Consider the following 15743-nt stretch of genomic DNA (forward strand, 5'->3'; position numbering starts at 1 on the left):
TGTTAACATTATGCAGATGTGAACTTTTACATAGGATATTCCTGTCAAATTCATCAATCGCCATAGCTGCTGAAATCAATAATGCCTCCTGACGTTGTCCATTTGCTATCGTCAGAATAGAGATGCTGTGAAAAGCATTGACCATAGAAGCGTCAGCCATTTTGCTCTTGTGTCATACTTGAGGATGACCTAAGAGCAAAATGGCCACCATGTGAATATCGTTGCTGTCGGGTGGAAACCTTTCATATCTAAAACGGTTACATTTCGGGGGGGGGGGGGGGTCTACAAGCTGAGCTTGTAGAGCTGCCATTTATGCATGACACTGTAATACAACAAAGTATAAAATAGTGCATTAATCTATGAATCTATCCTACCCATTCTCTGGCTGAGTTCAGACCTTCAGAGCCCGTCTCAGCCAGAGAACACTACAGACCCCATTAGAAAACAGAGGGGCCAAACGGCTAGAGTGGAAATCTAAAAACATTTCCAAATTTAAAAAAGGAGTTCAGTCTAATAATAGAATCAGATCCAAATCTTAGCACAGAAACCTTGAAGGATTGGGAAAGAACAGTCCAGATTTGTACCAACAGCTCTCATTTTGTTCAATTAGGCATATAAGGACCCCCGAACTAGACGACTCATGAGGGCGATGCCGATGGCCACCTAACACTTAAAGCCAGAATCAAATGAAAGACCGACAGCAGTATGTATGTGGGCTTCTTTCTTTATAAGGCAAAACAACATCATGTTAATTAATAAGCTAGTTAGCTGCAAGGAGACCAACTAGAACATGGAACCAAACGTTTGCATTGCATTGCAGGACAAACAAATACATTTTAAAACCTGTATTTTCTTTAAATTAAAAAGAAATAATAACCATGCTCCTTCACAGATTGGCTAAAAACACAGGAGCAAAAATAAAAACATTAAACTAGGTAAGAAGAGGACAAAAAGAGTAGAGGTGGAGATGACAGATGAGATGAGAAGATTAAAGAGATGGGAGATGATGAGAAAACTATGGATCCAAATCAGTGGTTCTCAAAACGTTTTAATTTCAAGGACCCTCATAACTGTGAGAGTTACCGACCTTTAAGGGTCCACTTGGAACCCCCTCAAGGAACAAGAGGGTCCCTGGACCCCACTTTGAGAACCACCGATGTAAATGACATGGCGACCTGTCTGGACCGTGATCATTCCACACGGAAATTGATTTTCAACACAATGTGACACATTAGGTCAGTTATTTCCATCATGTGACACAGAAGAAATCAGCCTTAAAATCTCACAACTCTCTCTCACACACACACACACACACACACACACACACACGACAACAACTCACACATATTTCAGTCTTGCGAGTGGTATAACTGAAACAGATTAGTCTTCCAAACGGTTACACACACACACACACACACACACACACACACTTACGTCATATGATAACACTTAAATCACCAAAACAAGAAATCTTCCTCTGGACAAAGCGAGGGCTTGACTGAGAATTTATAAGCAGGGAGAGAGAGAGAGAGAGATGAGGGACCACTCCTCCAACCCCAACTTAGCTCCCAGTGCATGTCTGACCCACTGCTCTTTTTAAGAAATCGGTGGGTTCAGCTTTGCAAGACCAACATTGAGTTCCAATACCTTCCAAATATCGGTTTCGCACCTAGTTTGTATGTCTATATAAACGGAGTGTAGAAAATAATATGCCTCGCGATGATTGAAGTAGACTGGCTTTAATGAAGTCGACTGCAAGGTTTCTAAATCCTTCACCCGGACGCGACACGTCGGTGGAACCCATTGGAAGAGTTTAAGATTTTATAAACTCAGTGCATCTGGCTGTATTCATCAAATGAATTAATTGATTTAATAATTAACTATATTTGTTAAGCGTATCTAGTGATTGATGGTGATTGTGGTGCTGCTGTCCATTTCTCCACTTCAATAGGTACAGTCAAACACATATTTCTTCTTCTTTTCTTTTTTTTCTTTTTTTGCACCCAAATGATCTTGAGAATTATTCTTTACAGTCAATCTGGTCTGCCGGGTCTGTTTGCCAGGTTTAATGCCTGTCTGCTGAACGCTGACAGACACACAGTCAAAAGAGGCTCATCCCTTTTTCTTTTTTTTCTAAAGTACGTGTCAAGGTCCCATGATAAGACTGCCACCACAGTGGGACCTGAAAAGTGTTCCAAGGCACTGGTTTGTTGATAAAAAAGTATCTGGTGTGTGCACGTGTGGTTGCTGCACACAGTTTCGTCCGAGTCAGACACGGAGCTGTAGCTCAGGCTCTGGCCATTTTAGCACTGCTGCATGAGTTATGAGAGGTGTAGTATGTGTGTTTATGTATGCGTGTATGCTCTCACTTTTTGCAGTGTGTTCATTACTTGACACAATGCCACAAACGGGTCAAAGTGTGCGTATACGTCTTCTCGCGTTCTGCTTTAAACACAGCCTGTAGCCTGCATGCTTCTTTCGGCTGCGTGTTGAGTGTTAATGTCCGTCTGTATGCTTCATTTGCTTCATCAAGGCAGTCCTTCTCGACCTTTCGTGTGAGCCTGTCAAAAGCGTGTATCCATATCACTGTTGTTGTCAGAAGAGAACTATGCATCAACAAAAACTACTAGAGAAACTGGTTTAAAAAATGTCCTAACAGTCATGAAACCGCGATGTTTCGGGTCGTCCAACACATGAATGACCCGTTACAACAACCCGTTAGCTTACATGGTTTCCCCTCAAACAGCAGTGATAGGTTTCTTAATGCCTCAAAAACTCCATTCCATTGAACAACACTCATCCCCATCGATCTTTGTGTGTGTGTGTGTGCATGTGTAAATGGTAAATTGCGTCTGCCCGTCTTTCCGATCACAGCTTATCCCTGTCCAGTAGCTCCTGCAGTTCGTTCTGGATGTCCTCCAGGGGCGGTAGGTCGTCCAGACACAGATCCTCCTGGGCGGGCATCTCCAGCGGCGGTAGCTGAGGGATGGCGATCTCCTTCTTCCCCTTCCCAGTCGTCCCCCACAGCTCCGAGCGCTCCACAAAGTCCGGCGCCTCGAGCGCCGCCTCCGAGCGCAGCCGGGCGTTCTCAGAGCGCACCCGCTGGTTCTCGGTCGCCAGCCGCTGGTTCTCGGTCGCCAGCCGCTGGTTCTCGCTCGCCATGTGCTGGTTCTCAAGCTGATGGTCCTCCATCAGCTTGATCACGAGCTGCCGCAGGCCCTCGATGGTGGTCTCGTGCTCCTCCAGGCGGGTCTTGTCGTCTTTGGTGGTCCTGGAGCCGGTGCTCGGGGAGGGGACGGACGGGGGCCCGCCGCCGTGCCGAAGCTGCAGCTGGTAGATTAGAGTGTCGTACTCGCGCTCCCTCGCTCCTGCAGGGGCGGCCACGCCCGGACAGGCCTGGAGATGGAGCTGGGAGGTGGCCTGGGCGAGCAGGGCCGTGTCGGTGGCGGGGGGCCGCGGCGCGCCGTGCCGGGTTTTGGTGGCCTCGCGGCGCGTTTCCCTCTTCCAGCGCTCCTGGATCAGGCGCTGCTGTTTGACGTGGCTGTCCCTCTGCAGTTCCATGGACAGGCGGGCCTGCGGAACAGCAAAGATGTTCACCCACATAAATCAGGCCAACCATGATGGACACTAGTGGTTAGTTAATTGAACTAATTTATTTTTGTTATCGTTTTAGTTTTTCTTTGTACATTTTTTTGGGGGACAATTTTTAACTAATGTGAAAGTAACTGTAACTGGTTATATATGGCCAAAACTGTGAATAGGCAATGCCATGTATTGATGCCAGTATGGTCTTTTATTGATGTATGTATCAGTCAACCAGGTCTGTTTACTGACAATAGTGACCCACCTGCAAAACAGGAGACGTTCCTGAGGTCACTCACACTCTCTCACACACACACACACACACACACACACACACACACACACACACACACACACACACAAGTTCTCACCTGCTCACACTGCGTTAACTTCATGGCATCCCTCAGTAGATCTAGTACAGGTACAGATACAGTACAGGTAGAGAGAGAGAGAGATAAGGGAGAGATGAAAGGGTAAAGAGAGAGGGGCATTAAGAAAGAGACAGAGTGTGTAGGGTAATGTTATTAAATTGGAACAGCAACAGTCTTGTGCAATAACAACAGTGTTGTGCAACACCTTGCAGGACAGATCATGCCAACAGCATTGCAGACTGAGGTCTTGGTTTAGTATTTCACTTACTTTTCACACTTCTGAGGTCATTTTAATGTCTCCTCAGGCTTTTGTGTGCACCCCAGACAGTTTTTAAGGTGCTTGATTTAAGGTGCTTGATTAAAATGTATTTACTTGGCCCATTGAACTTAAACCTCAATTTTAACCATGTTAGGCTCATTTAAAACACCTGGTTCTGGTGACTGACAATGTCCTTCTTACACGTGAGGGGGCAGTGTTTTTTCAATTACTTTTTTCATTTAGCTTTTCATTCATTTCTTTTTTTAAAGAACAAAACACAGCCCCCACATGCATTAGATTCTATTTCTAATGCATGTGGGGGCTGTGTTTTTTCTCCTCCAATTATCCACCACCAGAACTAGGGATGTGTGTTTTCAATGATTCTAACATGGTTAAAACTTTTCCACAATATCTACTGTATAGTCTTAAGTTTATAAGAAGTCACCAAATATTAGACTCTTCGTCAAGAGTATATAGACCTCAAGCCTTCCATAAGGTTCTTTATCGATCTCCACTAGGGCTGGCCAATATATCAATATTATATTGATATCTTGATATGAGACTAGATATCGTCTGGGATTTTATTTTGTCCATAGTGTTATCTCCCAGCAGTCTGAACCTCACACTTCATGCTGCATCACCTTTTCTACCAGATATACAGTACACGGCAGAGAAACAATACAGTGAATATTTTAAATGAGCAGCCTTATATTTCATGCTCCTAAATAACCCATATTCGTGTGAGCTGGATGGATTATGTCCTACTGTGCTGTATAATGTTCCCACTGCCCTTAATTCCATTTGCACACCTATATGGCCAATTAACCTTTTTCTACACTTTATACTCTTCACACTTTAATTATTACTTATTACTACATAGTACCCTTGTATAATAACCCCCATGAGTTTAGTCCCGGCTGACCCCTACTGTTGGTCTTGGGGACGCCGGGACGGGGTAAACAACCACGTGTGTCCACTTTCTGCTCCCTGCTGAACAGGTGTCCCGACCAACCTATAGGAGATGCTAGTGCAGTGACAGAGATCACCCTACCCAGCCAGCTTCCCACCTGTGAACATGGCCAATTGCCAATTGGCAGAGAAATCAAATTAGAGTCTCCATGGTGGTGGGCAGGAACTTGACCCACTGTGCCACCAGGACACCCCTAACATCAGCAATGTGTTATGTCTCTTTTGAGCATATATTAAAATCTGAGAGACTACTTTTGCCCTTTGAATCTGAGGGCTGGAGAAGTTCCATAAGCCCTGGTATAATTTACGTCTGACCCTTAGCACTGGCACAGTGCAATGCTTCATGATTGGGCTAATTGACATTTGAGTCAGAACATTGGGCATCCTGCTCACAGCTCCATATAGAATTGGCTACTTATAGCTCCTAGGCTGAGTTTCACAGACATAGCGGAAACTAAAAAGCCAACATGTCTAAGAAGCAGACACAGTAGTAATAGTAGACCTCTAAAATACTACAGAACCTGAGCTTTAAATATCTGGTGACATACTGTACACCTTTCTGTAACAGTCTGAATTGGTTCTCTCTAGCAATGAAAATTACTTTAAAAAAAATTCTTCTTTTTATAAAAAATGTAATTTGAAGTTTCTGTTTAGTGATTTGGGGTTCAGTTGACATGCAATACTTCTTGGTGTGTTATGTGTCTCTTTGACTTGTTCTCAGCCTGCATAGTAGGCTACAGCCTACAGTATATTCTTAGGGGAAACTGCGCATTTATTCTTAGTGTCAGCGAGGAGTGAGACATCTCATAATAGGAGCTCTGAACAGGGCCAGATAATAAAAAACCAGGACGGGTCATAATCATCACAGGAGTACAGTACACGATAAGTGGCCTGGTTTAACAATTATTGAGTCTTTCATGTCTTATTCCCAAAATTCTGGTTCACCTGACAGTAGTACTGACACTGTTTAGGCCTTATTTAGGGTACACAATATTCAGTTAATGGGAAAAAGAAACACCACACTCTGCTGACTGTATATGTCCATAGATTAGCAACATTTTGGTGGGATTATTATATCTCTATCACAAATAGGCCTGTATACATGAACAGAATATGGTTTAATAATATACATACACTGGTATCAACAATAGGATATGAATGTAAATAAGACAACCTAATAATGGCATTGTCTCCCTGTGCAATCTTTAGTTATTGATAGTAAGGTACTGTGATTTGTGAATGAAGCCGCAGGCACAAACCACAATGCCGTATTAAGTGGCAAAGCCGGACATAAGCCTGGCTGTTTGTCTGTGACGGTCCTAGTGTGGTGACGGTCTATGCCTCCTACTGAAAAATGTCTTTGTAAATACTGCTAGGATGATCTACTTTTTTCTTAATTCAAGAAAAGTATCATTTTGGGGGATGAAAGTATTTGGCTGATCAACGTCCCATTATGTCAGCCTGAACTGACCTGCAGCTTTGCCATGGCAGGAGATAGCCTCTTCATACTTTCCTGCTGCCAACAGGCGGTCAGCCTGCCTGCACTGCTGGTGAGCCTGGGACAGTGGGGAGAGAAAGAACAATAAAAGTAAAGAAAGAGATAAATGGGAGCAGACAGAAATGAGAGAGAGAGAGAGAAATATATTAAGGCAGAAAGGTGACAGGATGGAGTTGAAATGTTGAAGGTTTAACCACTTGAGCCGTATTCAAACATTTTCAAAAACAGCCAAACACACGAACATGTTGCCTATAATGACATGCCCAAAACTTTCACCTGCAGGCGCCAGGGTGAAAGTGGTTAAAGATTAGCCTTCATCAAGACTATCATAGATATTTTATTGCTTTTGACATTTGCATATCTATGATACGAAAGTGAAAGTCAGACTTGATACAATACATCTATGATAGTCTTGATCCAAGGCTAGTTGGCGAGTTGACAAATCACTACATATATTGAGATTTATTTCACAGTAATACACACTAAATTCTTATATTCAGACACAATATGGGAGCGTACCTATGTTCACTCAACCCTAACCTACCTCCAAACTCTAAACTGAGGGAATACACAGGACCTCAATGGAAAAAAAGCCTATGGGCTATCCTTTTAGCATCCTTTTGTATAAATCTGTACCACTGTGCCTTTTTTGCAAACTGTTAATCAAGTATTCAATCAATCAAAAACTTAGTCTAGGGTTGAGGGAACATATGGCTGACCCACACATAATGTTACATTGAAAGGAAGTACTGTGGTCTGTCTGTAGTGAATGTTTTACCATCTTATTCAGTTTCTGACTGCCTACTTATTACAGCATGTAAACAGTTATATACCACACTTTAAGCACAGTTTGCTGCCCGGCCTGTAAAACATGTATTTCTGTGTGTAGGACAAACCCAAAGGCTACATTATCTAGCTTCAAGATAATAATAAAATAAATAAAGGATTCGACAGTGACGTAACAACTAAGCGTCGTCTAGCGGAAGTGCTTCAGTGGCATTCGTTAAAGCGAAACTAAACTAAACGAAAATTGAAAATTGAAAAATGACGTATTCTAAAACTGGTGAAAGAGAATACGTCAGTTTTTCTTTTTTTAGCTGTGACGGTTGTCGAAAAGGAAAATATTTTGGAAAAAGTACTCAAATGTTTTTCTTAAGTAAAAGTACTGCAATGTAGAAGTACTCTGTTATAAGTAAAACTCCGGAATTCAAAATATACTTGCGTAAAAGTATTGGCATCAAAATGTAATTAAAGTACCAAAAGTAGAAAGTATTCATTATGCAGAATGTCCCGTTTCACAAGTTTTCAAATGTATAAAATGTATAAAAATCTTGTACATTGACAATCTTCTTGGACACAATGTATACAGGGCCTAAGTAGTATACTTTGTAATAATAATCCAAATCTAAAGTAACGAGTAACTAAAGTTTTCGTGGAGTAAAAAGTACAATATTTGTTTGCCTCTGAGTCTGAGATGTAGTGGAGTAGAAGTAAAACAAAGTACTGCAAATTGGAAATACTCCAGTTAAGTAAAAAAATACCTCAAAATTGTACTTTGTACCCAAAAAGTACTTAGTTACTTTCCACCACTGGTCGATACACAGTCACACGTCGACTGTTTGCTACGTCACTGACGCATCCTCCTTGGTTAAGTTAACCGTAGGCTACAGTAACGTAACGTTAGCCTGTTATTGCAACATCAACAGAAACTTACCAGGTTCAGAGGGCTGTCCACGACCTCCATCAAGCCGATTCCTCGGGGATATGAACTACATTAAGGGTGTCTCTGTCCTCAACGGACTGTCGTCCGCCCCAGCCGTTAGATCCGTTGATAAGAGTTATAAATATGGACAGTTTAATCGACAGGGTCTAAACCAGTCGGCCGTTCCTCCGCTGCAGCAGCACTGTCAAGCGATCCGTCACAGAAAATGAGTACTTCCTGTTCGTGGACATCAAAATAAAATACCATGCTCCCCTACCAAGCTTTTGTACTGTATGTAAAATAAAAACCTCAAAGTTGCAGAATGAAAGCTAAAAACGATATTGCATTCTTGCACGTGGGCTATAAATAAATAAATAATGATGTACCTGTACCGTAGGCCTAGTGGTAGAAAGTAACAGAGTACATGTACTCAAGTACTGTACTTAAGTACAATTCTGAGGTATTTGTACTATAATTACGTAATAGCAGATATACAAGCTCACAATGCGTCGCAGCTGGTAGATCTTCACTTTTCAAAAGGATTTTTTGTACATTGTATATACTATAGAAAACTTGTGAAATGGGACCTTCTGCATAATTTGATGCCAATACTTTTGTACTTTTACTCAAGTACATTTTGAATTCAGGACATTTACTTTTAACAGATTATTTCTACAGAATTGATACTTTTATTTAAGTAAAAAATGCTAATACATTTTCCACCACACTCACACCTGCCTATAGGCAGCACATATATAGGCCTCCTTTTATATTATTTCCGACAATTTTCCAAAGCATACTTTTATTATTACTGTATTATTATCATCATTATTATTATTTTTTGTTTTATATATTTCGCAACAAAAAAATTAACATTGAGGTTCCCACATTGTTTAGGTGCACCATGTCAACACTGGACCTGTATCCAATCACACACAGCTGCTGCTGTTTTGGCGCCAGAGCAGAGCGAGTTATGGGGTGTTTTGGTGAATCCTTTCATAAAAGCTGATTAAAATGGATTTTTTTAAATGCGTGGCAACAACAAAACCTGCTAGTAGTTGTTGGAAAGCACTTCGCACTTGAAGTCGGCCGCAGAACGTTATGAACAGTGGAATGCCAACCCAAATGGTTTGAACGACTTCTGTCATGGCCAGGTCAAAGATGGAACTTTGAAAAGTATGTGTGACATATGTTGTGGGCATAATAATGACCAAAATAATGCTTGCAGCCTTGGAAGTGTAGATATTTTCTTGTTAAAATAAGTGTTAAATAAATAGCTCTATATTCTGTAGGGGTCTCCCTCTCTCTTCTGCTCAAATACATTTCAGTCAGACAACTCACGAATTAGCCTCGTTTACCAGCCTTTTATTTCATACTCACTAATACAGGCTAAAATGTAAAGATGTTTGTGAATATTATATTTGATATGGGCATTCAAGCTCAGAGCCCACTGGTGGTGGTGACTGGGGGCAAACAGGTGCATACCAACCTCCAATCACACTGACAGTGACAGCAAGAGGGATGCCTATTTTATCAGGAAAATGTATATTCGACTAAACTGAGCTTTGTGGTATGAATATCACTTATTATAGGCTATCTGAAATATTACTCAACCTGAAATATTTTTTTATAAAAGGTAACATCATTCAAAGGCAAAGATAGGCTTAGTCAAAGATTAAGTTGGTGATATGTATATAAATAGTGCAAAAATGAAAACCAGAACGTAATGCTGATGTCGTTAAGGTAGCATAAAATGTCAGGCAAATAAAGTGATTACAGTAATTAGTAATAGATGATAACTGAACTGGTGTGGGGAGGCGTAGAGAGAGACAGATCCCTTCACTGCTGAACAAGTTGTCTGTTGTCTTTTAAAACACATCTAGACCTTTCTGTTTGCTGCTGCCTTTGATTGAGTTACTTTTTTTCCCTTTCTCTTCTGCACTGTAACTGTTATTTTTCATTGTTTACTTTGAATGTTTTTATTCATCCTAATGTCATTGTATAATTGTTTCCTTTGCTTGATGTTCTGTGTATAAGCACATTGAATTAGAATGTGCTGTACACAAAACTGCCTTGCCTTGCACCTGAACAACCAGCAGGGGTCAGTAATGTAGCTAAAATGACAAAGAACCATCATTTTCTGGAGTCCCACCTGCAAATATAGTCAATGTGTTATATTTGTGTTTGTATGGATATGGAGAATATAGTTGTGGGAAATTAAGGTGTGAGCGCTCAGCCAAACTGGCATCGCTACTGAGAATTTAAGACTGGTCTCTGCAGTGGTGGGCACATTTTTGACCTCTGTTCTTTATGCCACCACCCAGACAGAAGGATGTGTGTATGTCAGTGAGGGGGGGGGGGGGGGGGAGCGCAGGAGACAGTTGATATGTGTTTGTGTATGGGGATGGAATGTAGGTGTTGAGAGTTCAGGTGTTAAGGAGTGTTATGGCTTGTTGATAGCTGTCATGTCCCTGAATCTGTTGATTTGGTACCAGATGTGTTATTTGCTTGATTTGCTTTATTCTTATCTGTAACAGATTGAACTCAACAACGCTTGAAATTGACATTGCTCGCCAGTTCAGAGGGAACATCCGCTCCAAATATAAATGGCTGGATAATCTTCAAGACTTACAAAGCTCTAGGCATTGCCAGCTGTGGTTACGAGTCTTACGACCTTCATTTGGAGCTGCAACTGCATGCAAGAGGACAGATGCAGTCATTAGGAGGCGTAACTCAAAGTGATATCGTGGCCTGCAGCTCTTCTGATGGGTGAGTCAATTATTTTTTTCTTGATGGGTTCACATATCTGGATGGCTGCCATATTTTACCCACTTGGTGGTGCTGCAACGTGCCATAGTGGATATTGATTTAACCCTGATGACATATGGCTCCAAGAATTAGACAACCATCCAAGAATGCATTTGTTGTTTTTTTAATTACCCAAAAATCTCAAACACCAATCTGTCAGTGCAATAATACAAAGTGTAGGACTGTCAAATAAGACATCAAAACAAAACAAGAAAAGAACACAGGCAAAAGGCTAAGAGAACAGAAACCTAGCTAGCTACATAATGGGCGACATCTCCACGAAGGGGCCCAGCAGCCCTCTTCCTCTAGCTGTTCTGTACCTGTAGCCTGCCTAAGGCCAAATGTCTGCTGCCACCATTTTAAAGCAGGTGGGTCATACCAAGAACACATAGTAATTTGTATCAATAAACTTAACCAAGGCAAACTATGTCCCATAAGTTATCTACAATTACATCCAGTCTATTCATTTAAACCAATTCCATTTTAAATAACCGGCGCCACTTCACTTACACATTTAGACCTACAATTAGAAAAGCTACAATACAAAACAGGAACAAACACCCCTCTCCTCTACAGTACTTGGCACCTCCCAATCAACAGGAGGCAGAGGAGAGATGGGTGACCAACAATCAATTGACTTTGTCCCACCTTTTCAACAAACATTTTTAAAACCTTTGCAATGTCCATGAATTCATACAGATACGGTATACAAATATGCAACACCCAACACTCCCAAACAGTCACTTCAAAGCTGGTCAGCGATTATTAATTAGAAGTAACTGTAATCAGACGAGTGTGAGTGCATTGTCCATGTTAGTCTCTATAGGGCACAGGCTGCCCCGTGACAAGACTGATAAGACTTGGAAAAAATTTACTTACATAAAATGTAAAGACTTAAACAAAACCAAAGACAGCAAACCCTACAGTAGACTGCACAAAAAGGCTATCCCTTTAATAAGGGCCCTGGCAGCTCTGTCTCAAAGCTGTTATTGCTGTGCCTGCCCAAATACTACTCACTCTCTGTCCCTTGAATCCTCCTTTAAATAGGGAGTGGATCCTACCACAAGTACGTACTCCAAACAGCCATCATTTAGCTTTTACAGACATTCCCCATACCACAGGAATAATCTAAACTTTTAAATACATTTTGTACAACACAAATGAATCACATATATTTAGGCGCCAATATAATCAAAAAGACTTAACAACAAGAACGCTGTTAAACACATATACACACACCCCTTCTCCTCTACAGTACTTGGCACGTTCCCCCCCTTCTTAATCAAATGGACTGGCCCTGCTCTGTTTCGGCAGTTCCAGGTCTCATTCAGAGGGGTGCCAGTACTGCAGAGGAAAGACGGGTGACAAAAACACTTGACTTTGTCCCACCTTTTCAACAAGCATTTTTTAAACCATTGCAGTGTCCATGAATTCATGCAGACACTGGTATACAGATAATTATGCAACACCCAACACCCCCAAACAGTCACTTCCAAGCTGGCCAGCGATTATTTAAATAGAAGTAACTGTGTAATCGGATGAGTGTGTGCGTTGTCCATGTTAGTCTCTATAGGGCATTGGTTCTTAAAGTGGGGTCCGGGGACCCTCAGGGGTACCAGGGGGTCCCCAGCAAAACTAGTTAATATGGGGTCACTATTATTTTAACCACTTTAACCATATTTTATTCTTTGGCTATTCAAAAATAGCAGATATACAAGCTCATAGCGCGGCACCGAGTGCTGTGCTATGAGCTTGTAGATCTGCTATTTTTGAAAAATGCTGGCACAAAAATATCTTTTGAGACAGGGGGTCCTTGACATTAAAAAGTTTGAGAACCACTGCTATAGGGCACGGGCAACAATCTTTTGAAATGATTTCTATTTCCATTAATTTCTAGAATGGAATGAATACTGTAAGAGGCAGTCATGACTCATGAGGAGGTTTAACTCAGCGGAATCATGGCCTGCAGCTCTACTGACCGGTGAGTTAATTATCATTGCTGATGTCTTCTGGATGCAGAGAGCCAATTGCTTGTTGCCACTCGCCGTAGTGGACATTGTTCTAACCGTGATGACGACTATTAGTCAGGGGATATTAGCAGAAAGATTTCCAATCTTGGAATAAATTCCTTACCAAAAAAAATCTTCACCAATGTGTTTGTAAAGGTGTCTAGTAACACATCTCACAAAGACTGAAATTCAGTTTCCCTAGGAGAATTGTTGACAGCTGCTGAAAGTTGGGGTACCCACCATTTCCCTGCATTTCCATGCAGGGCAAAAAAATAATAATTTTATTCTGTTTTAAGTAGCATGTGAGGGGTCAAACTAGGGTGTTTTTATGATTCTGAATCCATTGCAAGCATTTGTTTTGCACCAAAACCACTCCTTGGGCTAAAAACAGCCCAATCTCAATGGGCTTTTTACACAAAAAGTATACCTGGACAAGGATGGCTATGGCCGTTTTTAGCCCAAGGAGTGGTTTTGGTGCAAAACAAATGCTTGCAATGGATTCAGAATCATACAAACACCCTAGTTTGACCCCTCACATGCTACTTAAGACAGAATTAAAATTAGATTTAGTTTTGCCCTGCATGGAAATGCAGGGAAATGGTGGGTACCCCAACTTTCAGCAGCTGTCAAAAATTCTCCTAGGGAAACTGCATTTCAGTCTTTGTGAGATGTGTTACTAGACACCTTTACAAACACATTGGTGAAGATTTTTTTTGGTAAGGAATTTATTCCAAGATTTTTTTAATATCCCCTGACTATATCTGTTTTGTGAAGTGATGTGGTTGCAGAGTGCAGACATATAGGCCAAATGATTGAAGTTGATGTGGCCTCCCATATTGTTTGTGCTGATTTCAAATGTGTTTGTTGCAATGTGCATTCCTAATGGTGACATTTGAGTCGGTAGGTGTCTATGACCAGGCAGGCCGGGTGGCCAGATGGCCTACCCAGGGCTGTGAAAGAGACACAATGTCACATTGGAGGGATGATGTGTACAGCATTGCGTCAACTGTACTAGGTGAAGGTGTATGTGTGTTTGTGTTTGTGTTTTTAGATTAGGTGTTGAATGCGACAAAGACCGAGTAATGGAGGGAGAAATGATAAGACTTACAGGTCAACACATTTTGAATCGACTCTGGAAAATGAAACATTTCCTTGAAGAATGTTCTCTAATAGAAACACTGTGTATATTACCACATAGACCACCGCCAGTTTTACTTTGTAACCCTGGATACCTTGCCCTCCTCCACCATGGCACACTTTCATTCTCAACTGAACAGAGACCCTACTGAGAAAGACTCATATGAACTTCATGTATGTCTATTGTAGCTCTACCTCGCTCTCTAAACTAGTCCTTCAGGTAAACAACAGAGATGTCACTGATCAAGCTGATCAGTGTTCTTAGTGATATGTTCTTTCCTCTTATCTAGTCACATCATGTTTTACCCTTCGCACTCTTTGTGGTCCATTTTTATGCTGAGCTTGTCTTGACATGGCTAGACATCATAGGGGCATTTTCAAAAATAGCAGCTCTACAAGCTCACAACACGTCACGTTGAAACACGTTTTGAGCTTGTAGATTGGCTAGATTGGTGTTCAATCTCACTGTCTGAATCTGGAGGTTCATGTGGAGGTTCACCTCAACATAGCACAATATTTCCTCTCTAGTAATGCACTAATACAACACAATATATATACAGTACATTTTGTTTCACTGGTCCATGGTGTAAACACACACTATTTCCTCTCTAATAATGCACTGTAATACAACAAAAATATTTGTTCCACTGCGTATGGCATACCACAATAGTATTATGGTACCATATAAGCATTATGGTACCATATATTATGCTACCTATAATATTACACGCAGGGAAATTTATTATTGATGAAATGATAAATGTTGTATTTCCCATTCTTAGTTGTTGATTTTCTGAGTGAAAGCAGTGAATATGAGAATTGTGTGTGTGTGGTGACCGGAAGACTCGCCCCAAAACACACTCACCCCCATTTCTTCCACAGACCACTCGCTCCCAGCGGTTCTTGTATTCTTGTATTTGTTTTACTGAGATTAAGGTTAGGGTTAGGCATAGTTTACTGAGGTTAAGATTAGGAATAAGGTTAGATTTAGGCATAGTTTTACTGAGGTTACGTTTAGGAATAAGGTTTAGGCATAGTTTTACTGAGGTTACGTTTAGGAATACCTGGTGGCGACTGTTCTGAGGTCGCCGGATTTGACTCGGGCGAGCGTGTTTTGGGCAGAGCGTTCTTGTGTGTGTGTGTGTGTGTGTGTGTGTGTGTGTGTGTTTTTTTCCTTGTCCCATCTGTCCATTTTAGATTAAAAGGGATGGTAAGAGGATCACCAATAATTACTACTTGTATAAACAGAATTATGCTTTTACTTTGAATGCAAAATATATCAACTTCCTGTCGTTCAGTGTACAGCTGAGGGTGGGTTGACGCAGCTTAACGCTCCTGCAACAACACGACGTGGTGACGTTGCAATCCTTCTAAAACCCACGTCATTTCCGTTGGCCCATGATGACAG

General features: G+C 41.3%; 1 protein-coding gene across 1 annotated transcript; it reads right to left on the reverse strand.

The window, feature by feature from the left end:
• Positions 1 to 708: 708 nt before the first annotated feature.
• Positions 709 to 8585, reverse strand: nrbf2b (nuclear receptor binding factor 2b). Its single transcript, XM_080455012.1, has 4 exons — positions 8394 to 8585; positions 6653 to 6737; positions 3954 to 3994; positions 709 to 3573 (listed from the first exon to the last, which is right to left on the reverse strand). The coding sequence occupies exons 1-4, from the start codon at positions 8421 to 8423 to the stop codon at positions 2869 to 2871; spliced, it is 861 nt and encodes a 286-aa protein (XP_080311138.1). The 5' UTR covers positions 8424 to 8585; the 3' UTR covers positions 709 to 2868.
• Positions 8586 to 15743: the final 7158 nt, after the last annotated feature.

The sequence above is a fragment of the Gymnoscopelus braueri genome (genome assembly GCF_963280865.1).
Source record: "Gymnoscopelus braueri genome assembly, chromosome: 17".
Classification (NCBI taxonomy): domain Eukaryota; kingdom Metazoa; phylum Chordata; class Actinopteri; order Myctophiformes; family Myctophidae; genus Gymnoscopelus; species Gymnoscopelus braueri.

Bases quoted from the DNA above. Each gene is read 5' to 3' on its own strand.
- nrbf2b (XM_080455012.1), bottom strand. From the start codon at position 8,423: ATGGAGGTCGTGGACAGCCCTCTGAACCTG. The intron at 6,738-8,393 runs GTAAGTTTCTGT...CCACTGTCCCAG, and splicing joins TGGACAGCCCTCTGAACCTG to GCTCACCAGCAGTGCAGGCA. The intron at 3,995-6,652 runs GTCAGTTCAGGC...TACCTGTACTAG, and splicing joins CTGCCATGGCAAAGCTGCAG to ATCTACTGAGGGATGCCATG.